Consider the following 25938-nt stretch of genomic DNA (forward strand, 5'->3'; position numbering starts at 1 on the left):
ATAGTGATTGAACATTCAGACATGTCCAGTTATGGTAATTGCGTGCCCTCAACTCGAAGCGTAGCGTGTCGTACGAAGAGATCGATCTGCACCTACAGACGAAGAGATTGGTCTGACCACCTACAGACTAAAGCCAGAGATGAGTTCTCATGATCAGGAGTGTGGTTTGATCGATAACATCTGATCAAAACACTTTGCTGTAGTACATTTTTGTTATTTATTGCTAAGAAATAAAGAACTAACAGTCCTGAGAACAAAGATTCATTGGGAGGCTTGCAGGAAGTGTAAATGGTGGACTGGTTCTGTTCCTGACAAAACCAGTTTTTTTTCATAAAATGTTTTCTGTCCATATGTTAAGAATTCAGTCTTGGTGTAAAACTGGTTCTGTATCTGACACAGAGTTTATGTACAGTGATTAATTATCCCCATTGAGCAAAAAAAAAAAAAGAACACAGTAATGCATTGGCCCCACTGAGAAACGAAAAAAGAACACAGTAAGGATACATGAGAAACAACCCAAACGGAGCTTAAATGAGCTACAATAACACCACCTAGGTCATTCGCTCCCCAATCAAAGAATTCAGAAATTGATTTAAAACTAAATTAAAAGAATGGAGGGTAATTTAACAAGAATCAATTGAATTACATGTGTTTGGAGAAATAATGAAAATAGTGTTCAAATTTGATCCCAGTAAGGCTCTAAGTCCTGGTTAAGTCATTGTATTACGAACTATAGAATATTTGACAATATCTCAGTATCACATGTTTTAATACAAACACAACAAAATGATATAGCTCATGTTTGCAGGTTCTTTAACACTGTTTCATGTCAAACACAAAAGCCTACACTTTATTGAAGTTATGGCTGTGTTGGGGTTGTTAACCTGCTGCATGGTTGTTAAAAGTCATTTAATAAGTTGAGGTACAGCATTTGATTTCATTTGAACAGGAAACCGGTGTCTTAGGCAGCTGGACCTCAAAGTGTAGTATGAGTTAATTTGTAAAACAAAAATCTCTATACACGTGACACGTTCCTTTATCCAGCTATTGCTCTGATATATAAAATGTTTCTCACTGCGGAAGGGATTTGCTCTGATATTTTTTTCAGGTTACTCAGTGCAGAAGGTATTTCCTCTGATACTTCTTAGTAAGTTACATAACATATATACATAGAGAATGGTGCAGCCAGTCCCAGGGTGTGTCACAGTACCACATACACATAGTTTGGGTTGAACTGAGTGTGTGTGGGGGTTTCTGGGGTGGTTAAGAGTAAGACAGAGAGAGAACTAATACAGTAGTTATTCCACCATTTCCATTGCTCCATTGGACCTATAAGATGTTGACAATATCTGTGTCAACTATTATGCTCATGATTATTCATACAGGGCAGCTACACCTCCCAGACACACGCTCACACACTACGTTTGATCTCTGTAATTGCAAACAAAGGTTTCTGTACCCAATATTAAGTTCTGCTTTTCTGATGTATCAAATACCTATGTCATGCAATAAAATGCAAATCAATTATTTAAAAATCATACAATGTGATTATCTGGATTTTTGTTTTAGATTCCGTCTCTCACAGTTGAAGAGTACCTATGATAAAAATTACAGATTTCTACATGCTTTGTAAGTAGGAGAACCTGCAAAATCGGCAGTGTATCAAATACTTGTAGATGTTCTATTCAGTGAATCACTTTCACCCTCAGAATTGCAGCAGTGGCCTTGGATGTATGTTTTGGGTCATTCTCATGTTGAAAGAGTGCTCGGTGACCCAGGGTGTAGAGAGATGGTAGCATCTTCTCTTTCAGTATTTCGCAGTACATCTGTGAATTCATGATGCCCTCAGTGAGGTGTAATTACCCGACACCTGCAGGACTCATACAACCCCAAAGAGGAACACTGCCACTGCCATGCTTTACTGTGGGTACCATGCAGTTTTAATTTAATTCCCCATTGCGACGCCATAAAGTTTGGATGCCATCAGTTCCAAAAAAGTCCCAATATTCTTCACTTTTGTCAACTTGGGCCCTGGCAAATGCTAAATGGGCTTTTTGGTTCATGGGTTTTAGCAGATGCTTCCTTCGTGGACAACACCCTGGCATGCAACTCCTGTGCAGCATATGTTGTATCATGTCACGTGAAACAGTCACTCCAGTTTGGCTTTCTACAGCTCTAGCTAACTATGATTAACTTGCATGGTGATTTCCTCAACTCTTCTTAGGACAAAACGCTCATCTCGAAGTGTTAGCTTCCGTGGATGGCCTGGACGTCTCAGAATGCTTGACACAAGTCCATACTTTTTGAATATTTTAATAACCTCTACCACCCTTAATTGTCAATCATTATAATTAGCAACATGTGTGATGATTTGTTAGACACGACTGTTTTTGAATTGTAGTTCATTAGCATTTTACCAAGTTTAATTCCTGAAAGCGTCATTGGGTTGTACTCATTTTTGCACCATGGCCTGAAATCACTTGGTTCAAAAACTTTCAATTTTGTTTCCCTCTACTGACAAATCACATTTGCAACCAATGAACCAGAGTTGCTGGAGTATTTTATTGTATGGGATCCCATAGAAAGTATTAATTCTAAGGGGAGACAGATTTTCTGGGACATCAGTTGGGGTGTACTCATTTATGTTGAGTACTGTATAAATTGTTCAGCATTGATGGTGCCTTCACAAATGTACAAATCACCCATGCCATGTGTACTAATGCACCCCCATACCATCACAGACGCTGGCTTTTGAAGTGTGCGCTGATAAGAAGCCGGATGGTTCATCACTTCTGACAGACCCATCCTCTCTGGAATTATTTTTGAATAGCAAATCATGTTACTGACCTGTTGCCAATTGTCCATATTAGATGTCTCATATTCTACCAGGTTTAGTTTTTTAGCATTACACAACTTGTCTTTTTGTTGCCTCTGTACCATATCTAATGAATATACGAAAAAGTCCACACAAAAAAATCTATTTTGTCAATTATTAATTGATTATTATTATTATTAATTATTAATCAGAATGGATTCTCTTCCATTTTGAACTGACCCAAAGACAACAAACACAACAATGAAAACACAACCCAGTTAGCTGATGGGTGTCCATTGTCTGCACACAGTCTAGCTGCTCAAACTGTCTCTCTCTGATAATTATATAATTAGAGCCTTGTATGAATATTCATGAACATAACATAGTTGACACAGATGTTGTCCACTTATAGGTCCAGTTGAGCAATGCAATACTGTCACAATTTTTGGCTTCAACACAAACTGTGTGTACATGGTCCTGTGACACACCCTGAGACTGACTGCAAATATGACTTCTGAATGTGAAGGCCTGCTGGTGTTTGACATGATAGACTGTATAGCTACAATTTGCTTATTGCCATCTAGCTGAATTGGCAATTTGAAAGGCAGTGTGATAAATTACATTACATTTCTGAAGCTGCTTTTCAGTTGCAAGCCTGTCTAGTTGATCCACCATCAGTTTTCTTCCATCACAGTTGAACTCTGTTGCTGTTTTGAAATCCCCAATGGCAGTTTCCTTCCTGTCTGGGTGGATTGATTTCCTGCCTGTTGGGCCCTGTCGGGGGCCTCCCCCGGATAGGGTCACAGTGTCACCGGACCCCCCTGTCTCAGCAACAAGGTCTTACGCTGCTATATTAATGTGCCAGGTAAAACCTTGTAAACCTAACGAATGCACTCTCTAAATGTTGTTGTCTCCTGCGCCATTCAAATTTAGGAGGACATGAGGTCTTGGCCCACACCTCCTGAGTACAAGGCTATAAAGACTTACTGCTGCCACTGTCCAAAGTCCTCCTGGATGTGTTTCAGATCAAGATGATCCCTGACAATTCCAGCTGCCAGTCTGATAACCACCCACCTTTCCACCCAGTTGTCCCTGTCCATCTGGTCATACTTCTGACCTGGCTTAGGATGTATAGACTCTGGACACAGCCCAAATGCATTTACTAATTATTACAACTTGTACTCTTAAAATGTTTACCCGGCACAGCAAGAAGAGGACAAAATTTTTTGGAAATGGGGTTGTACATCGAAACTCCTCGTATGAGACGCTATAGTTTGTTGTGAACAATATAGAGCAGAAACACCAGATAATATAAGAGTGGAAACACATTGTTTGATCCAAGGAATCCCGATTCAGTTTGAGTTGCCTGCACAGTCCTCAGACCCAACAGAACATCTCTGAGATGAGAAGAACCGGGCTGCTCTCAGCAAGGATGTCCTGTGGTCTAATCTGCTGCTACTGTATGATGCAATCAGTTATGAGCATGTGGGGCTGGCATAGGACAACAATGTATTGTTGTTTCTTTAACAGGAATAGACAAATTATTTTCAAATTAATCTCGATTAAAACACTTTGCTTAAATTCTGATAAATTAGTTCTGGACTAAATTAATGGTTAACCGTCTTAGTCAAGACTGATGGCCTTATTGGTGTGCAGTTGGTGCTAATTTGAGGATGCTTATAAAACCTGAGGATGCTTGTAAAACCTGTGATGGAACACTGATACATAGGTATTGTGAGGAATTGGAGAAAGTCAACCAGTATTGTTTATGTGAAAAGTTTTAAATGTACACTCACCTAAAGGATTATTAGGAACACCATACTAATACTGTGTTTGACCCCCTTTCGCCTTCAGAACTGCCTTAATTCTACGTGGCATTGATTCAACTTAACTTACAATATCAGAATTATTTTATTTTTTATATTTAATATTTTTTATTAACAGTCTCAGCTAGCTTGCTACAGTAAAGTATAAATTAGTATTGCACACAACGTATGTGAAATAACGCGTTCTCATAAAGAAAATGTAATTACTGTATATAATCAGCAGATGGCGATGTTGGGTAGGCTTTGTCCACAAAAAAGTAGCCTTGTTTCTCTTATTTTTGTCCTCCGACTACTATAGTAGCATATATGCTAGTCGGCGGACAGAAATAGTGAGCTAGCTTGCTCCGTTTAGCGCAGTGGTTCCCAACTGTGGTCCTCAAGTACCCTCAACAGCACACATTTTCATTGTAGCCCTTAAATTAATACATTATTGAAAACTATTTCAAATGAATTTGTTTGTTATTATTCTGAAAAGTACAGTCATTTTATGCATTACGCTGTGCATGACAGTGGCTATTTATATATTATTAAGGAAATGTAACTGTTATAAGAACTGAAATGCCACTTCTACCATGTCTTTGTATTGTAGATTGTTTAGAACAGGTCCCAAGTAAGATTTATAGGGGCTATGACATCAGCCCATGTACTGTTCTATTATCTATGGTTGATGTGTGTTATACACGTTCCATACCGTTAATTTTGAAAAGAAAACAACCATTTATTACGTGTGACGATCTGTGTATGTTCTTGAGAAACGTCATCACCCCTTATTTAAAGATATCTTGCAATAAAGTGATGTATCCACCATTCAAAACCAAGGAGGAACACATTCGCTGTCGGCCCGCCCCATGGACAAACATGGGCAGAGATTTAAGGATTTCCTCATTATTTATGGTATAAAATATATTTTGTTTTCGCAGATTATTAACGCCCTACCATAAAAATAGGCAGTGGGATATATTTAGTTTCAATGTGGCTAATTATTAGAATGAAAGATATTACGATTAAGAATTAGGAATATCAGAAAATGCTTTTTAGGTGAGTTGCTTTCTTTCAATTATTTCCATAATATTCTTATGGCGTACCCTAATTTGGCTACACTAACTTTTATCGTTTTTACTTATTGTCAAAGCCCATATTAGCTCTACTATATTTCTACTTCTGTGCGATGTAGCAGTTTTTCTTCCAGTGCCATACTAATGGCCTTCAATGGAAACGTGTGTTTTTGACTTTTTAGAATTAATAGCTGCATGAAATGGACATTCATCTAAAAAAAAAAGTGCTTTAAAAAGTTAAGTAACTACAAAAGAGGACAAATAAGCGACAACCAATTCCAGCTCATTAATAATCTCAGCCTCTTTCCACATTGGTCTTTTTTTTGACACAGAGTAAAACAATGTAACAGTATGAAAACATGCACTATTTAGAGTTTGCTGAGACCATCAACAAGGGTAAGGGGAAGTGAGACATGACTTGAGACTCTGGTCAGTTGCTTCATTACTCCACATGGTGTCTCTAGAACGCCAGTTATTTCACCACAGCCACCGCAGACAGACCTCAGATGGTACGACACCGCAAGATGTTAGAGCATCTGACCAGAAACCGAAAGGTTACTAAAATCGAAGCCCTGTAAAAAGTGTCGCTCTGTCCTTGTCCCTAACCACAACAGTTAACCCTAGTTGCTACTGTTTGTCACTGTGGAGAAGACGGCCTTTAGTACATCACGACCTAACTGATTAAATGAATCCATCCTGTTAACATTTGAATGTTTGAGATCTTTTCCCATTCCTGTAGAAGAGCCAAGGCTCAACATCCTAATCAACAATGCTGGCGTCATGGTGTGTCCATATGGGAAGACGGTGGACGGATTTGAAATGCAGATCGGTGTGAACCACATGGGTAGGTGAATCAGTGTAGCATGAGGAAGTGGACCAGAAGTTACAACCCTGACATAAATCACAAGGTTGACACAGTCGACGGACCACCTAATTTATACTTTGACATGTACCACGGTGATGCTTGTATCTTCTCCCACAAGGAAGTATTTTCTTTTGGCTTTTTACTTCCTTGTGTTAAACTGAACATGTGGACATGAAGGTCAATAATTCTCGAATAGATTTGGTTATGTTCCAACTGAAATGATTAACTACATGGATTTCCTTGACTGTGCATCCAAGACAATTTCATGTGTTCAGACAAAACTAGCAAGTCCAGACTTGTGTACAATTCATTAATTTCTTATATTTTAGGTTTTATGAATATCTCCAGGAAGTGTTGCCATGAAACAAGAAATAAAATGGCAGTAATCACAAGTATAACTCACTAAGCAACTCACTGGATTGTAGAAGATGAACACCAGAAATGTGAAATGTACAGCTAATTACGTTTAAAATCTACCGACCCTTCTTTGTCTTCTAGGTCATTTCCTGTTGACACACTTGTTGATCGACCTGATCAAAAGGTCAACCCCAACCAAAATCATCAACTTTCCTTCTTTGGCCCACTCCTGGGGTACGATCAACCTGGATGACATCAACAGTGACAAGGGCTATGAAAAGATTAAAGCGTACAACCAGAGCAAGCTCGCTAACGTCCTCTTCACCCGATCCCTGGCAAAAAAGATACAAGGTTTGTGTTTCCCAGTTAAAATCCAATTCTTACACACTTGCCATTTCTCAGGGGTTTTGTTTTTGTTCTGATCACAAAGCCAGAAATATATATATTTTTGAATGTCTAATTACAATTTTGCTGTGTACGCTCATATGAAAATGCCTGTTGATTTCTGTTCACATGAGATTAAAGTCCTGTAGCCGCTGTTCAGAAGGGAATTTCAATCTGAAGGCCTTTTATCAAAAGCTATCCAACACCTCCTCACAGAGGAGTAATAAACGTGGTCGGCCTCCCTCAGGTACAGGCGTGACGGCTTACTCCCTCCATCCCGGCGTGGTCCAGACCGACCTGTGGAGACACGTCAATGGAGCCCAGGCGGCTTTCATGAAGATGATCAGCCCCTTCACCAAGACCTCTGCCAAGGGAGCCCAGACCTCCATCTACTGTGCTGTGGCCCCCGAACTGGAGACCGAGAGTGGCGGCTACTACAGGGGAACAAGCTCCTCTCGAATGTTCCAACCCTACAGGAGTTTTTTTTCTATCCTCCGTGCTTCAATACATTGTTGTGGCTTGGTCTTTTGGGTTTCAGGCTGTCTGTCTTAGCTTATTCTGACAACGGCTGATGTAAAAATGGCTTCATAAAATATGTTTTGTTGGTTGATCAACTGGCTTGTGCATGAGGGGAAATTTGCAGAACTGGAGCAAGGTGGTTTTTCTGAGTTTCCTTTCATGTGGATGAGACTGGAACTGCCATTTTCTAACACATACATACCCAGACCTTAATCCAGCAGTTTACTAGGTATGTCACGAGAACCGATACTTCGGTATCAAGTCGATGCCAAAATTCAGAAAGACTGACAGTACTGGTTTTAGTACAGTACCGTAGGTTACCGTAGGTTACCGTAGGTACCGGGGATCCAACACGTGAAACATGGCGGCAAGAGCAGCTGCAGCTCCTACTCGACTCGTCCAAAAGGAAAACAGTAAGACTTGTGTATGGAAGTACTTTGTGTTCGAGGCGGATGATCAGGGAGGAATACATTTGCAAAAACCAGTATGCAAACGGTGCCTTCAAACTTTCAAGACTAAAGGAGGAAACACTTCCAACTTAAGCGAAGCACCTCAAAAACATACATGCAGATTTATTTAAAGAATTCACGGTGAGTGCGTTTCAATTCACATTCCATTAACAACATATCCAAAGTATTATCCTTGTAATATCCTTATCCTGAAATACACAATTACTTTTTTTTATGTTTGAGACAGCTGGGTAGCCTAGCCAACTATGTTCCATACAACCTTCTTCTTCTTCTTGTTTCAGGTAGGCTAGACGCATCTATGGCGTATTGCTGCACTCCACTGGTCTCTACTCACTATTCACAACTTAATAAGAAATAATTAGAAATAGCTATTTCTTATTATATACTCCAATACGTCGCAAGTACCCCATCAGTTTCTTCAATTTGCTGTCCAAATTCAATAAAGTGCGTAAAGTAAAAACAGTTTCTCCAATTGCACCCAGTTCTCTGAACAATTTCTTCCTCTGACAAGAGTACTTCCTGCACTGCACTAATACATGCTTCACTGTTTCCTTGTCTCCACATTCACACTTTCCATCAGGATGTTTACTAATCAGAGCCAGCCCACTCCTCAGTCCACAATGCCCAAGCCTCAATCTGGATAAAACAACTGCTTCTCTTCTCTTACATCTATAATCGCATCTTTCTTTTTCTACCATACTTTGTACAGAATAATAAGTTCTCCCCTTCCTTTCACCATCCCATGAATTTTGCCACATTTCTTTTACTGACCTATTAATTATTTCAGTGTAGTCTGGTAGCCCATACTGCACATTCATTTGAACTCTTTCCTCCAGCACTGCTTTCTTTGCCACCTCATCGGCCTCCTCATTGCTGGAACCCACAGAAACCCCACCTCATACCCTGCTTTATGAGTTCTATACAACACCTGCAAAATGTCCACACGCACATCAGGCCTTGACTTAGTTTTGGTACCTTTAATTGCAATTAGGGATACTGCTGAGTCACTAAATATGACAGAATGTTCCTGCTCGTTATCTTCAACCCACCTTACTGCCCATAGAACTGCCACCAACTCTGCAGTAAACACGGATAAGTGATCTGGAATCCTACAACCTTTTTTATAGCTGATTTCAGGTATGCTAATACCAAAAGCCACTTTTCCACTCTCAGGATCATTCGACCCGTCAGTATAAATTTGTAGGCAGCCACCCCATATTTGACCCTGCTGAGCTCTTATCTCCTCCACTACCTCCTCTGACATCTTTCTTTTGCTTGTTTTCAAAAAGTATAAATCAACAATGGGACCTGGAATCAACCACAAAGGTACATCTGAACGACATATTGGTGGACATACACTTAAAATCCATCTGCCATAGATTTGAGTCTTTCTACAAAGTTTGTTTTGACAAATCTTGCTGTTCCCATAAACTCCAAATGCTGACTCAACAGAGTTTTTGTTGGTAATTTTCCAGTCTGTCCTTTTAGTTTCATTAAATACTTCAACCCTAGTTTACATCATCTTATAGCCAATGGCATCTCCCCTGATTCTATTAATAGCGCTTGTATTGGAGTTGTACGAAATGCCCCACTACACACTCTAAGAGCTTTTGCTTGGACTATATCACGTTGACGAATCACGGAAGGGGCTGCTGCCCCATATGGTGAGCACCAGCTCACCAAAATTGGACAGTTGAAGACTGGATGAATGTTGCCAGGTCTGATGAGTCTTGATTTCTGTTGAGACATTCAGATGGTAGAGTCAGAATTTGGCGTAAACAGAATGAGAACATGGATCCATCATGCCTTGTTACCACTGTGCAGGCTGGTGGTGTAATGGTGTGGGGGATGTTTTCTTGGCACACTTTAGGCCCCTTAGTGCCAATTGGGCATCGTTTAAATGCCACGGCCTACCTGAGCATTGTTTCTGACCATGTCCATCCCTTTATGACCACCATGTACCCATCCTCTGATGGCTACTTCCAGCAGGATAATGCACCATGTCACAAAGCTAGAATCATTTCAAATTGGTTTCTTGAACATGACAATGAGTTCACTGTACTGAAATGGCCCCCACAGTCACCAGATCTCAACCCAATAGAGCATCTTTGGGATGTGGTGGAACAGGAGCTTCGTGTCCTGGATGTGCATCCCACAAATCTCCATCAACTGCAAGATGCTATCCTATCAATATGGGCCAACATTTCTAAAGAATGCTTTCAGCACCTTGTTGAATCAATGCCACGTAGAATTAAGGCAATTCTGAAGGCCAAAGGGGGTCAAACACAGTATTAGTATGGTGTTCCTAATAATTCTTTAGGTGAGTGTATATAAATACACATTAAATTTGCATTATGTACACTTATGCATCGTCCAAATGAAATACACATTTCATTTGGATGGTGTGAAGTTGTGCATCATCCAAATGCAATGGGGTAGGACATCACTCATTTGATAGAGCTGTCCACATTGGACTGTGTTTTATATGCTTGGAACACTGTAATTGGACACTTGAGAAGCAACCATCAGATGAGGATATCAACCATGTAGCACATGAACGAGTTTCAGTGCGCCCTTGTCGTTATAGATACAGAATTGGGTCGCTTTGAGAACTATTTACCCAGAGAATGTATGTTGTTAGCATGTGGCCTGTTTTCAGTTACTACTTTCATTGTGGCAAGTGCGTAATCAGGTGGAGGACTGGTAATGTGGGTGTGTCTTGTTTGTGCCAGGCTGCCAGCACCGATAAATAGCTCAATAGTAGGCATAAGCCTTTGGAAGGTATGAAAAATACAGATTTCACCATAGCTATGTTATTTAGTTGCAGATAGAATAAATAGACGCAAGGTGTTAAACATAGGGACCAGGTCCAGGCAGGCTGGACAACACAGATACAACTCAAGTAATGTTTTCCACTTCCCTGTTATAATCTGATTTAACAATCATAACAAAATGTTACTCCCAACACCCATTCAAAGACTGAATAGGCCTGAATGTATCAGGCAGACTGCATAGACATAATCAATCTGACACGCCTTATCCAGAGCGGCCCTGATGAGATACTGAAATCGCTTTTTCCTTTCTATTCTCCGTGAGTTGGGCTACTGGGATGTTGTGTTTGTTTCACCATTTATGCAGGGAACACAAGCGTGCAGGGCTGCCAAAATAAGTGAGGTGTGCAACTGAAAGATTATTAACATCTATTGCCTGGTTGCTACTGTTGGTCAGTGGTCAATGTTTTCACAATATCTTTCTCTAATTGTGTAACCTCCTAGAAACTATACATTTTAATGGACTTAATACTGCAAATGTTTTTTTTTTTCAAATACCAAAACTAGGCCAATTTAGAAAATTAATTTGTTTAGAAAAAGAGCATGATGTGCTTTGTGATTTGGGAAAATGTCTTTGCACTTTTTACTGAGAATTTAATATCAATCAAATGTATTATGGCATAATATCGAGTAGGATGTAATTGAAGAGTATTTAGTACATTTTCATACAAGTTTATGGTGCCTACAAATTGTACCTAAAATGTCTACAAGACCCGTATATGTTAATACTTGCCAGATTCTTCTGGGATAATACAGGTTGTTCAAGGAGTGTAATGTCAAGTTTCCAGTAAAACTTGTGCACAGACATAATGGAATGGGAACACCTCAATAATACTGAGTGTTCCACTCGTATATTTCATTTGGATTGCGCAAACAAGCAAACAATAATTATAATTTTTTATTACAATTACATTATTAAAAATATAAATAAATATATATACATTGCATTTGCATTGTGTACACTCGTGCATCATCCAAATGCAATAGACATTTCATTTGGATGGTGTGAAGTTGTACATCGTTCAAATGCAATGGGGCCGGACATAACCCATTTGATAGAAGTGTCCTCATTGGACTGCAGTGTTTTATGCTTGGAACCCTATGATTGGACACTTAAGTGCAAACAATCCGATGAGCGCTGTCAATCAAGTAGCACACGAACAAGTTCCATTGCTTCCTTGTCCTATGGATACACAATATGAAGAATATCAGTAGAGGTATTGAATATTACAGATAAAGGAATATTCTAATGACATTGAGTGGATATGAAAAGACATAATCTGGAATGTTCATGTGTCATCATTATGATCATAGATCGGTATTGCTGGTAGCAGAGTGTCTGCTTCACTCAGGGTAACGTTAGACCGATATTTCAGGCATGGTAAAACGACATTTCAAGCATATAGAAACTAAGGTCCTTCCCTTTGAAGAGTCCGGACTCCTTTTCATATTGGGGTTAAGTATTAAATTAGGTAGTTAGGGAGGTAGTTAACCAATGCAAACTGGAGGTCTCCAAGGAAAACATTCAATAGGCTACAGTGTCCTCGCAACAGCAGTGATGACAGTACCTAGCAAAAGACAGCAATGGTTACACATATCACTCTTGTCAATGTTTAGCCAACCCATGGCTGATAATGAAGATTATGCTACTTTGTATTGATGGACACTAATGCTCAGGCAATAGCCTATATTATAAAATCTATTAATTTGCTTGGTTAGTTTAATCTCTTGCTTCATTTTTGGGAAATTCAAGGTAACAATCGACCGTTTATTTTTTGTCTTAATAAAGATAAATAACACAGTATTAATCACGTGTTTCCTTGTACTATACCGCATTTTTGTGTACCATTCATTCACGCCGCAGGTGCTATGTGACAAAATCCACAATTGGATTATAAGTGACCTTCCAAAGTTGGAATAAGGGTACTCCGGGATGTAAACCATGTATCTCGTATTTTACATGAACGCAAATTTATCCAATTTCATAAGTAACTACGTAACCCCTAACAATAGATAACTGCATGGGAATAATTTGTGTGTAACGAATTTAATTTAATGGCCACGCATCATGCAGATGTCATTTGATAATTTGTTTTTTAAAAATAAACATATAAAGAGGGCTAACATTTTAACCAAATTAAATTTTAAGGTGGTATATTTTAGACACAAGTGTATCAATGTTACCCCATTTTTACATCTTATACGTGTAATCATTTAATGACTGTATGAACTCAAATAATCCTGAATTTATGTAAAACATATGAAACAAGCATCTTTTTACATGTCAATGAAACTCGTCTCAAACACATACAGTGTCCTACTTTAGCACAGTCCAGGGGATTTTGTGCATTCCCGGAAGAATAACTATTGCTGTCCGTTCCGTCCACCCGTCCCCCGTCCCGTCCCCCCCATAATGAAGCTGGATGACTGTTAATATATACCCGTATTAACAACTCCTTGACACAGTTACAGGCTCGGTGAGATACATTCAGGACTGTCAGGACAATCGCTGAGTAAAACTCTCAAGTTCAGATGAACTATAGCTGATTGTTAGGCTGTGGCAACAGATATGGCTGTATGATTTAAGTTATTTTCTTTTACCCCATTTGAAAAGGAGAAAATACAAAATGTCTCGGTGCAATACACACTGCATTGAGAAGCCTTTATCTAGGGGATTTGAAACATTTGGTTGTTTTGTTGGTAGGCATTCCTGGTGGTTTTTTATTGTTCCCTTGTTCATCTCTGCGGGTCTTGGAGGAGGATTTTATTTCCTTGCAGACAGAGAAGCAAACGGCATTGAAGAGATGTTTACTCCTATAAATGGACCTGCTAAAACTGAACGGAAAGTTGTTCAAAAATACTTTCCACAGAATGATAGCGCGTTCTCTCGTTTGAGGCTTTATACAGAAGGGACGTATGCGTCTATCATAATTGTTTCGTCTACCGAAAATATACTCACAGTTCCTACTTTTAAAAAAATTGTTCAAATAGATAATAATTTTAAAAACCTTAAAGTGGGTGAATCTGCTTTTCAAGACCTATGTGTAAAAAAGAATGGAATGTGTGTGTCAAATGCAATTTTTCAAATAGTGAAAAATGCAACTGAGATCGCAACAACAACTATTACCTACCCATATCATGGCAGCGTTTTCATTGCGTCTGAAATTGGTGGTGTAGAACTGAAATCTGGATCAACTGCAGAAATTGGAAGCGCAAAAGCAATCAGACTTTTTTACTTCTTGAAAGAGGACAACCAAACTGTAAATAATATATGGCTGCATAGGTTTATAGAGACTGCTTCGAAGATTGAACATGAACACGTGAGTACGGAGTCTACGGGATTAAAATATTACATATTACAAACTTGTGATTGTCGAGCAGATGTGGACTGGGATGAAATATCGGCCCGGGAAAATTTGATGTGGAAGGGCGCGGGGGAGGGGAGTTGATTATTATATTATATGATTATATTATCATCATATTATGTAATAATCCGCCGTTTGTTTGCTATGGCACCAGTGAAATGATTGAACGTGCCCTCCTTGCAAATTACTGCCTCCAATTCTGATAATGGGCTTGTGAAGGAGGCTAATCAGCTATTGGTGGACCCTTCTGCATTAATTTCAACTGTCTGCATCTCTACTCTTTCCTCTTTTGTTTTTCTCTTTATATTGTAGGCAACCCTGCCTCCATCCTCCCGCTTTTCTCAGGCCCTGTAACGGCATTTTTTTTGTCGTTTACTATACTATAATCTAGTTTAAACGTATTTTAACAGAACACACACACATATATATATATTTAAGAATATTAATAATATATTACATTTACAGAAAAGTCCAGTTATAAGTATCTAATTTACACAATACTTTTGTTTGCTAGCTAATACACATTCAATATTTGCCAACAGGAGGAGAAAATATTGCTAGATTTTAAAATAACAGTATAACAAACTCCACTAAAATGTATGGGAAACTAGCGAGTTATGTGTGATATCATGTGTGCCGTTTTCTTGCCGTTGTTGTAGGACAACTCGACAGTAAAACCACCTTTGGGCTGAGTGTTCCTGTGTGATGGAGAAGCACAGCATTCTTAATAGGCCATAAAAACATTTCCATTATGGTGAGGCACTTGGCAGCATCTGCTTCAAAACAACTGTTTTTTAGCAGCTCAAAATCTACAGAAATGTTTGCTGTGTTCCTTTACCTTTCCTTACAAAGATACACCTCTCATTTTCACCATTATTTATCTTTCTTTGAGATGACATGTGCCTCAATAACCAGGTGAATTCTGATCATTGAACTGCCTTGTCCAGAGGTCACCCATTAGACTAGCCATTTTCAATTTCCCTGATTTTCTCTGAATTAATCCTTCTACACACCAATTTGTTAATAGCTCACTAAATCTGCATTTTATTTAACTCTTAAAAAACTGTTGAATATAAGGATACATTTTTGTAAAATCAAGGCAATATAAAATGACAAAACTAATGGGTGCTATAGACAAGGAAGACACGTTTTAGAGCTACATGTCATATGGATAGGGAGCTATTAAAAAAGGTTAATGTAAATTTGGTAATACAGTTATAATAATACAAATATTTATAAAATAAAATGTAAGGAATTAATTTAGAAAAAGACAGAGGTGTACTTTTCTGAGGAGAGGTGAAGCAACACACCATACTAAATATTAAATGTAAATCATAGTAAATCTCTAGCTCATGTCGATAGTGAGCTATTAACAAATAGCGTTATAGAAGGATAAAATCATATAAATTGAGGGAAATTGAAAATTGTTAATATTAGTGGTGTACTCTAGATAAGGAATGTAAGGGACAAATATAAAGGTGGTTTTATATGTACGTCATCTGGAAAGGACGCCATTAAAAAAAGTTAATGTGAATTAAGGAAAAGAGTTGTAATGGAAATATTTGTTAAATAAAATACAAGAGTATTTATAAAAGAAAAAAGGAAATAGTGGAAATTAAAAACATTTTGGTTGCTAACCAATAAAGGTTAGTGAGGAATATACAAGTGGTTTTAGAGGTACATGCCACCTGGATAGGAATCTAATGAAAAAATGAAATATATGCAGAAAAGAATGTTTTGTTTGATAACATCTGCCTCACCCTTTTCTAGATATATCACTGTTGTCTGTGAAAGAATATTTTTGGGAAAAATATTGACGAGCAATCTCAGAATATCAAAAATAAAACCAGATCTTAAATTATGATAGCCGTGGGAATCTCGTCAGCCCCCTGACCAGATTCCACGAAATCTGTTTGTTGGTCGGCGGGCACGTGTCCCCACTGCGTTCGATAACTGTTCAATTCCACCATGCGTTCAACCATTATCAGCACCCACTGTACAAAAGATTTACTCTTGGCCATGTACATAATAACTCTGTGTTATTTTGTATTTGTCTTCACAGATGACAATATCTTATTTCACATCACTGTCAAGGAATGAAGAGTTTGAGAAGAGTTCTGAATCAATTATTCCCCTCTTCTCATTGACCTATACCCTGGGCATAACGTTTTCTATCACATCTTGTTTGAGGTAAGATTTTGTAATTTCAAAATCTTCTGTTTCAGGGCAATGTAAGCTTCACTGAAAATCCTTGATGACAGAGGTTATTATCCCAAGATTTTAAGGCACATCAGGTAGTCCAGTTAACATTGAGCTACAAGGATGTGTTTTTCGTCCCTAGATTGGACTGTGTGAGGAACAAGGTGTGGGTGGCTAGCATCGGTGTCCTCTCCGCTGGCATGGCGGTGTTGTCCAGTTTCGGTCTGCTGCTGTACTGTGGGATGCCCTTTGCTATGACGGTGGCGTCAGCTCCATTCCTGATTCTGGGTAACCTGGAAAGCGTCACTATGATCCTCATTTAACCTTTGGGCCACACATATAGTTCCTATCAATGAGGCTAGCCCCTATTGGCGCTGGGTATTTCACATCAGCCGCCTGCATTTTTGTACCTGTCCCCAGGACCGACCCTAGCCTTTTCGGGGCCCTAAGCAACATTTTATTTGGGGCCCCCTCCCCTAGCGGTCCCTACCTCTTATGCCTAGAACCGGCCCTGCCTGTTCCTCCCTTCTTGCGTTGGTATAAGAATGTGATGATAGCCGTCGCAATGGGACTGGCCTGTCTGGATAAAAGTTAAATGCAAAAATTCACAGCTGTAGTGCAAAAACATTTGAATTCATGTTTTTTTTTACTGAGCTGTAGTGCCCAACGCCATTGTCAGATAACGTTTGTTGTTTTAATTAACCAAAAGCTGCTCATAAAGGATTCAAGTAGATTTATTTTGTTTGTTTTCAACATATTATAGGTTATTATTTAGACACCTGTTTTTAAACAGTGTCTTTTCTCCACAGGAATTGGTGTTGACGACATGTTCATCATGATTTCCTGCTGGCAGCAGACTCAAGTTAAGGACAGTGTAAAGGACCGCATGGCCTCCACCTACAAACATGCAGCGGTCTCCATCACCATCACAACTCTGACCGATGCCCTGGCCTTTTATATCGGTCTGCTAACTCCCTTTGGTTCTGTACAGTCCTTTTGTATGTATACAGGCACAGCGGTCCTCTTCTGCTACTTGTACAATATTACATTCTTTGGGGCATTTCTGGCACTCAATGGAAAACGTGAAAAGGACAACAGACACTGGCTGACCTGTATGAAGGTTCCAGAACCAGAAATAAATTGTAAAAACTACAACCTCTGTTGTGTAGGTGGGGCTTATGATCAGGAAACAGGAAAAGAGGAACCAATGCCAATTAACAACTTCTTTAAGACCTACTATGGGCCGTTTTTGACAAGAAATTCGACCAAGGTGTTTGTTATCATTCTCTATCTTGGATATTTGGGCTCAAGTATCTATGGTTGTTTCCAGATCAAAGAGGGCATAGACCTTAAAAACCTAGCAGCTGATGGCTCATATGTGGCTAGTTATTATGATAATGATGACAAATTCTTTTCAGAGTACGGCCCAATTGTCATGGTTATAGTGGATGATAAGTTTAAATATTGGGACACAAAAGAACGTGAGCAACTTTTTAATTGTCTTCACAATTTAGAAGATCTCCAACTGGATGGTCGACCAATGGTTGCTAAAAATATGACAATTTCTTGGCTTAAGACATATTTGGAATCAGGTACATTTCCAAACCAAACAATATTCATGGATAAGTTACCTGCATTTTTAATACGTTCAGGTTTCTTACGAGATGTGAATATTTCCAACCAAGTCATCATTGCCTCACGTATGTTTATTCAGACAGTGAACATTAGTACAGCTGTTGATGAAAAGAACATTTTGAATAATCTCAGAAGCACAGCTAATGATTGTCCTGTAGATTTAGTGGTTTACCACCCTGCCTTCATATATTTTGACCAGTATGCAGTCATCGTTAGTAACACTATCCAGAACATTGTTGCCGCCACCGTGGCCATGCTGGTGATCTCCCTCATGTTGATTCCCAGCCCTATATGCTCTCTGTGGGTGACCTTTGCCATTGCCTCTGTCATAGTGGGTGTTGCTGGTTTCATGGCATTGTGGGATGTCAATCTAGACTCTGTATCCATGATCAATCTTGTCATTTGCATCGGTTTCTCAGTGGACTTTTCTGCTCACATATCGTATGCCTTTGTCTCTAGCAACAAGAAAACTGCCAATGAGAAGGCGATAGATGCTGTGTTTCATTTGGGGTATCCCATCCTGCAAGGAGCTGTGTCTACTATTTTAGGGGTGGTGGTGCTGTCAGCCGCTGGGAGCTACATCTTCAGAACGTTCTTTAAGATCATGTTCCTGGTGATTCTGTTTGGAGCTGTCCATGGAATAGTGTTCATCCCTGTGTTTCTGACCTTCTTTGGGATCTGCAGTGCTAAAATCAGTAATAAGGAACATGTTGATGTTTGGTCGTCTAAAAACGTGTCTCAAAAAAGTCACACATCGATCGCCCAATCAATGGGCGATTCCAACAGCGATAACAGACTTGCACTAAGGACCGTGTGTGCTAGTACAAATGTGTATGGAAACTGTTCTAAACGAGATTCAGCTTTGTTTTCACCAAACCCTAGAGGGAACACTAACAGGGCTTACATTGATGACTGCCCTTAAATTTGAAATTACACAAATAAAGTTTACGAAATGGGGCATTTATGTAAAGGAACCATAAACACTCATGTTTTATTTATTTTCTTGAGCTTTATGTGAAATTATTTTGTTTTAGTCATAAATCAATTGTAATATGACAGATGTTTATTCACAAAATATCACATTCCCTAATTAATATTAAACAATGTTGATTAATTTATACTAATATTTTTTCAAAATATAATAAACATAACATATTCCATGTTTTTGTCAGTAAATTTGTGAATGTTTTATGTTTTTTGTAAATGATATATTTAGTTCCATTTTAAAGGTAACCTTTGTTAATGCAATGTAACATGAATGAAAAGTATTGATACCTTTTCTGAAGTTTTTATTCTGTGCATCAGTATATGTAATATATATTCAACCATTTCAAGTCATCTGACAAAAATATGTATTGTTGTAGTTCTAAGTTAAGGAAAATACACTTTAAATTTGCCTTTAGAAATGAACCTTGATTAATATTACAAACTACCCTTTGAGTGCAGTACGTCTTTTCTTTGAAAATGTACAATACCAGCTGTCACATGGGTGAATGTTTCTCAAATAATGATGGTTGTGGCCAGAAGCCAATCTTCAGTGAAGACAGTCCGCTGAGTATGGTTTAGGTGCCTTTTGGCAAACTCCAAGTGGACATGTTAATTTCTAGACAAATATAAGTTCAAATATTTAGGTAGAATGTATAGATTACAGGATGAGATAGTCTTTGATGCATTCACCAACGAGTACCTATTGGACAAGGACAGAGAGCTCAGTGGAGAAATTGGAAACATGTAGATTAGATTAGATTCAACTGCAAATACAGTACAATGAAATGCAATTAGCATCTATCCATAATTACAAATAATAGAGGGAAGAAATTAGTATTTACAAGTATTTAGTATATGTATATTTCAAGTGGAATGTACAGTGTAGCTGTGCAATGAAGGCAAATGCAGTACAAATGGCAATACATAATGTGCAATTAAGGCATAAAGAGGGGGAAAGAAAATTTACAGGATTTAAGTATAGTGTATGTTACAAGTGGAATTATAGATGTTCGGGTACAAATGTCAATTCCAAATGGCAAATTTAAGGAGTAAAGTAGCATGTGCAACTGGGTTGCAGAGATAGGCACAATGAGGTCCTTGAGGTGGACAAGCAGACACTGCTTGTGCAGGAGGTCTACGATGGCTGGCAGCTGGATACCAGTGATGTGCTGGAGGTCTACGATGGCCGGGAGCTGGATACAGTTGTGGAAATGTATTCTCACTGATTAAAGGACTGAGTACCCTTGTTCAAATTAGAAAAGGAATGTGGCATCATTGACTGGTATCAGCAGATGAAATGGATACTCTTTGACAAGAAATTCGACCAAGGTGTTTGTTATCATTCTCTATCTTGGATATTTGGGCTCAAGTATCTATGGTTGTTTCCAGATCAAAGAGGGCATAGACCTTAAAAAACCTAGCAGCTGATGGCTCATATGTGGCTAGTTATTATGATAATGATAACAAATTATTTTCAGAGTACGGCCCAAATGTCATGGTTATAGTGGATGATAAGTTTAAATATTGGGATGCAACAGAATGTAAGCTACTTTATAATTGTCTTAACAATTTAGAAGATCTCCAACTGGATGGTCGACCAATGGTTGCTAAAAATATGACAATTTCTTGGCTTGAGAAATATTTGGAATCAGATACATTTCCAAACCAAACAATATTCATGGATACGTTACCTGCATTTTTAAAATGTTAAGGTTTCTTAAAAGATGTGAATATTTCCAACCAAGTCATCATTGCCTCACGTATGTTTATTCAGACTGTGAACATTAGTACAGCTGTTGATGAAAAGAACATGTTGAATAATCTCAGAAGCACAGCTAATGATTGTCCTGTAAATTTAGTGGTTTACCACCCTGCCTTCATATATTTTGACCAGTATGCAGTCATTGTTAGTAACACTATCCAGAACATTGTTGTCACCACTGTGGCCATGCTGGTGATCTCCCTCATGTTGATTCCCAGCCCTATATGCTCTCTGTGGGTGACCTTTGCCATTGCCTCTGTCATAGTGGGTGTGGCTGGTTTCATGGCATTATGGGATGTCAATCTAGACTCTGTATCCATAATCAATCTTGTCATCTGCATCGGTTTCTCAGTGGACAACTCTGCTCACATATCGTATGCCTTTGTCTCTAGCAACAAGAAAACTGCCAATGAGAAGGCGATAGATGCTGTGTTTCATTTGGGGTATCCCATCCTGCAAGGAGCTGTGTCTACTATTTTAGGGGTGGTGGTGCTGTCAGCCGCTGGGAGCTACATCTTTAGAACATTCTTTAAGATCTTGTTCCTGATACCAGATCATTGACTGGTATCAGCAGATTAAATGGTTACTCTTTAATCTGCGCATCTGTATAACTCATCAGGGCATCTATTGTCTGTCCAGATGTTGTAAGAGCTCTTTGTAGTTCAATAGGTTACCCATGTGGGGGAGGACAGCTTGCCCCTTGTGTGAAGACTAGGTAGTAATTGAACAAAGGGAATGTGTTCTGTTGAGTTAGGACAGCATCTTGCCACACCCCTTTTTCCACTATAAATGCGAACTGTTCATGTATTAAGTTAGAGACTCCTTGGATGATTACGTTTGTAAGTGTTTGACGCGTTTCTCGATTTGCAAATAAAACTCAATTATGCCAAGAGAATTTTGTCTCTGTACTTCCTCCTTTAAAAGTTCTGATCGATGGAATTGCCATCACAGTACCAGTGATGTGCTGGAGGTCTACGATGGCTGGGAGCTGGGTGCCAGTGATGTGCTGGAGGTCTATGATGGCCGGGAGCTGGGTGCCAGGGATGTGCTGGAGGTCTATGATGGCCGGGAGCTGGGTACCAGGGATGTGCTGGCCGGTTTCCACCACCCGTTGCAGAGCCTTCCAGTCGACTACATAGCAAATGCCAAACCATGCTATGGCGCAGTAAGTCAGAAACATTACCTGTCATAAACATGTCATAGCTGGCCTGATTATCAAACTTGAAGAAACCTATTTAGCTTTATGTGTTAGCATTAAATACAACTGTCATATGTGGTGGGTTTTGACATTGGTTGTCATGAGACCATAATAATTGTGTAATGAATATTTTTCTTGACCTCAAGTAAAGTGCCACAATTTGGACTTGTCATAAAGATGTCATGACGTGTTATAACACTGTCAAATGCATTCATAACAGTGTCACAAATATTTATCTTGACATCAAGTACAGTGGTACAATTTGGACTTGTCATAAAGTTGTCATGACGTGTTATAACACTGTCAAAGACTTTCATAACAGTGTCATGAATATTTTTCTTGACCTCAAGTACAGTGGTATAATTTGGACTTAAAGTTTGTCAAATACTGTCAAAAAGATGTAATTAAGTCTGTCAAATGCTTTTCAATACCTTTGTTCCTTTGTTTTTGCACAACAAATGTTTCCTAAAAAAAAAAAACGACTTTCAACAATCCTACTTTGGTAACACTTTCCGATTAGGGTACATGAAAAACCATTAACCAATGCAGTAGTTACCTTCAACGAACATTGATGAACAATGATGAACATGACATGGACAAACGGTTAACAATGATAACCCCTTACTTTATTAATGGTTTACAAATGCATTAACAAACGGAGTGTAGTGTCATTTGTTCATGTTGACACAGGACAAAAACTTGTTTTTTGCAAGAACACAGTTTGTACTGTAATTTGTTAAGGTGGACACCGGACATCCATTTATGTACAGTACCAAGTTCTTTGCATAAACGATAGCCTAAGTAATACAAACTATTCACAATAAAATCACATTGAACACATTATTTATAAAGTAGGCTAGATAGTGATAGTTTAACAAATTACCTTCATGTTAACACAAATAGAACATGGCTGAGCAAGTTAGTCAAGTGCTACCTGGAACTGACAAACATTTGACTGGAGCTAGCATACAGTTCAACGATTGCAAAGTTCATAAACAATACAGTTACAAAATTCAATCATATTAATCCTAGGGATATTGTCAGTAGTGTTGTTCTAGAAATAAACAATTCAATACAGTAACAAATTTGTTTTTTCCAAAGGAATGCACCACCATCATGGCATTTTACATAGACATGGGTCTCTGTCATAGTTATAAAATGACCACGCTTTTCCAACCCTCTACATACACTTTAACAGGCAAGTTATCGAACTGTATCGAAGAGTCCAGTGTACTTTTGTACTTTACTGACCAGGAAAACAGGATAAATGATGAGAAAGACATGGCTTTTCCTTGAAGAGTTCCGAGAACGCACAGGTGTTTTGATCGTTGACTCAGTTAATGTCTAGTTGTCATAACAAAGACATCCCAAACAATGTCAACCTTGCATAAAAAATGACATAATCAACCAAATGACACCTGATGAGAACATTCATAAACTTTCATAATGATTCTTACATGTGTCATGTCATGGCTATGACAGTATCATGACAATGTCATGTCATTCTTATGCACACCCCTTCAAATAAAGTGTTACCTTTTTGTCCAAGTTTCGTCATATTACACACTTTGAAACAACCACATCGTCTTTTTCCAGGGGAGCCTGTATTTCTCCTGTGGGTTATTCTTTGTATAACGAACAATTCTTCTGGCAGTTTTGGCTGAAATCTTTCTAAGTCTAGCTGACCTTGGCTTGGTATTGTAATAAACCTCAGGTGGGGCTGTCACTGGACCGAGTCTAAGAGGGTAATGTTGACACTGCCACCACCATTTTTTTATCCATGAGGGCCGGAAGTCAAAAGCTGGGACACAACAAGGCAAGACCACATATAACAAACTGCCTTTATTGACAATAATTCATAGGGATACCTCATAATACAGTCATCACACAGGCTAAACAGGATGGGTTAAACAGGTCGGACCAAGACTACAATAAGACGCACAACACACCATGGAAAAAATAACACTACACACTAAGATCTTTAGCACGGCACACTATGGAATAAATAGCACTACACACTAAGATCTTTAGCACGGCACACTATGGAATAAATAGCACTACACACTAAGATCATTAGCACGGCACACTATGGAATAAATAGCCTCCACCTCTTAGAAGCCCTAACCCCACTGGATGTCCCTCCTGTCAGCTAGTGTCATGGGTTTAAAGCCGATGAGACCACACCCTGGGGTCGGAGCCTGTGCACGCTTGTTGGACCGGTCGGGCAGCTGGTTCCGTACTGGCAGTGGACACGCGTCCAAGGTGCACAGGTAGTGAATGTTAGACAGGGAAGCAGCAACCCACGTTCTCCTAGCAACCCACTAATCTTCCCTAGCGTCCAGGCCCTCTTTCTATGTATCTTCGCCGCCGGATGCCCTAACCACCAGCGAACTGCTCCCTCCATTAAAATTAGTACTAGCACGGCCCGTACTATCGTCTGATAACAGAAATTCATCTGATACAGAATTCAGTCCTGTTACAACCACCCCATCTCTCCCTGTTACCTTCCCGGCTCTGCACTTTATAGTCCCAGAGTCCTGTCAGAGCTCTCCTCAGTAAGCCACAGGTGCATTCATTTAATCTCATAAGGCTACCACAGCCATAAAGATGAATAGAGTACTCCAGCCCGCAGGAAGTGCAGCATTCGCAATACAGTATCAAGAGATCCCCGAATTTTCCACTTCTTAATAAGCAATTGAACAGTACTGACTGGCATTTGCAAGGCTTTGGATATCTTTTTATATCCTTTTCCATCTTTATTAAGTTCCTTTACCTTGTTATGCAGGTCTTTTGACTGTTCTTCTCTGCTCCCCATGGCTCAGTATCTAGCCTGCTCAGTGCATACACGTGAGAGCTCACAAACTCATTAACTATTCATACACAGACAGTAATTGCAATTTAAAAAGCCACATGTGTGGGAAAATCATCTTTAATTGCCATATTCACCTGGGTGTGTCACATTGTGTGTCTATAACAAGGCTATGTAATTCAAGGGTATGTAAACTTTTGTTACGGTCCATTTGGGTGATTTCTGTTATCATTATGATCTAAAAAGAAGCCAAGCAACTATGTGATAATAAATGGCTTCATGTGATCACTATCCTACAATAAAATATTTGTTTTGCAGGATCAGTCATATTTTCTAAATCCATGCAAAAATGTCACAATTTCGGCCTGAGTATGCAAACTTATGAGCACAACTGTATGTATTTTAAATACGTGTATCATAAATACTGCCCGTCCCTGGATAAGAGGACCTTCCAGAAGGACAACCTATCTCTCCAGCACTACATCAATCTGGCCTTTATAGTAAACTGGCCGGACAAAAGCTACTCCTCAGTAAAAGCCATGACAGCCTACATGGAATTTGCCAAAATAATTTGCTGTAAATATCCAACAATTGATTGTTGTTATGGCTGTTCATGATCAGCAGCATTTCACAATCATTCAAAATAAAAGTTTCATATTATTTATTCTTAAATTCCTGTGTAAAAAAAAGTGAATGGATTAGTAATGAAAATATTTAATCCATTTTGCTACTATGGATATTAAGTTTGCATTTACTTGAGTTGTTAATTAGTAACACAGGTCAGATGAAATGACAACAAAGTCGATCATCGACCTACGGCCTAGGGTGTCCTGGTGCCACGTGCACTGATGGACATCCTTA

At 39.0% G+C, this 25938-nt stretch overlaps 2 protein-coding genes across 2 annotated transcripts; both read left to right on the forward strand.

Moving 5' to 3' along the window:
• Positions 1 to 6073: 6073 nt before the first annotated feature.
• LOC105019635 (retinol dehydrogenase 12-like) lies at positions 6074 to 8576 on the forward strand. Its single transcript, XM_010885964.4, has 5 exons — positions 6074 to 6092; positions 6436 to 6540; positions 7060 to 7269; positions 7550 to 7763; positions 8573 to 8576. Exons 2-5 carry the CDS (start codon positions 6477 to 6479, stop codon positions 8574 to 8576), a joined length of 492 nt encoding a protein of 163 aa, XP_010884266.2. The 5' UTR covers positions 6074 to 6092; positions 6436 to 6476.
• Positions 8577 to 13635: 5059 nt separating this feature from the next.
• Positions 13636 to 19321, forward strand: LOC105019634 (patched domain-containing protein 3-like). The gene is made up of 4 exons (XM_020041666.3): positions 13636 to 14442; positions 16550 to 16677; positions 16829 to 16974; positions 17496 to 19321. The coding sequence occupies exons 1-4, from the start codon at positions 13750 to 13752 to the stop codon at positions 19241 to 19243; spliced, it is 2715 nt and encodes a 904-aa protein (XP_019897225.3). The 5' UTR covers positions 13636 to 13749; the 3' UTR covers positions 19244 to 19321.
• Positions 19322 to 25938: the final 6617 nt, after the last annotated feature.

Source organism: Esox lucius, chromosome 21, assembly GCF_011004845.1.
Source record: "Esox lucius isolate fEsoLuc1 chromosome 21, fEsoLuc1.pri, whole genome shotgun sequence".
NCBI lineage: Eukaryota > Metazoa > Chordata > Actinopteri > Esociformes > Esocidae > Esox > Esox lucius.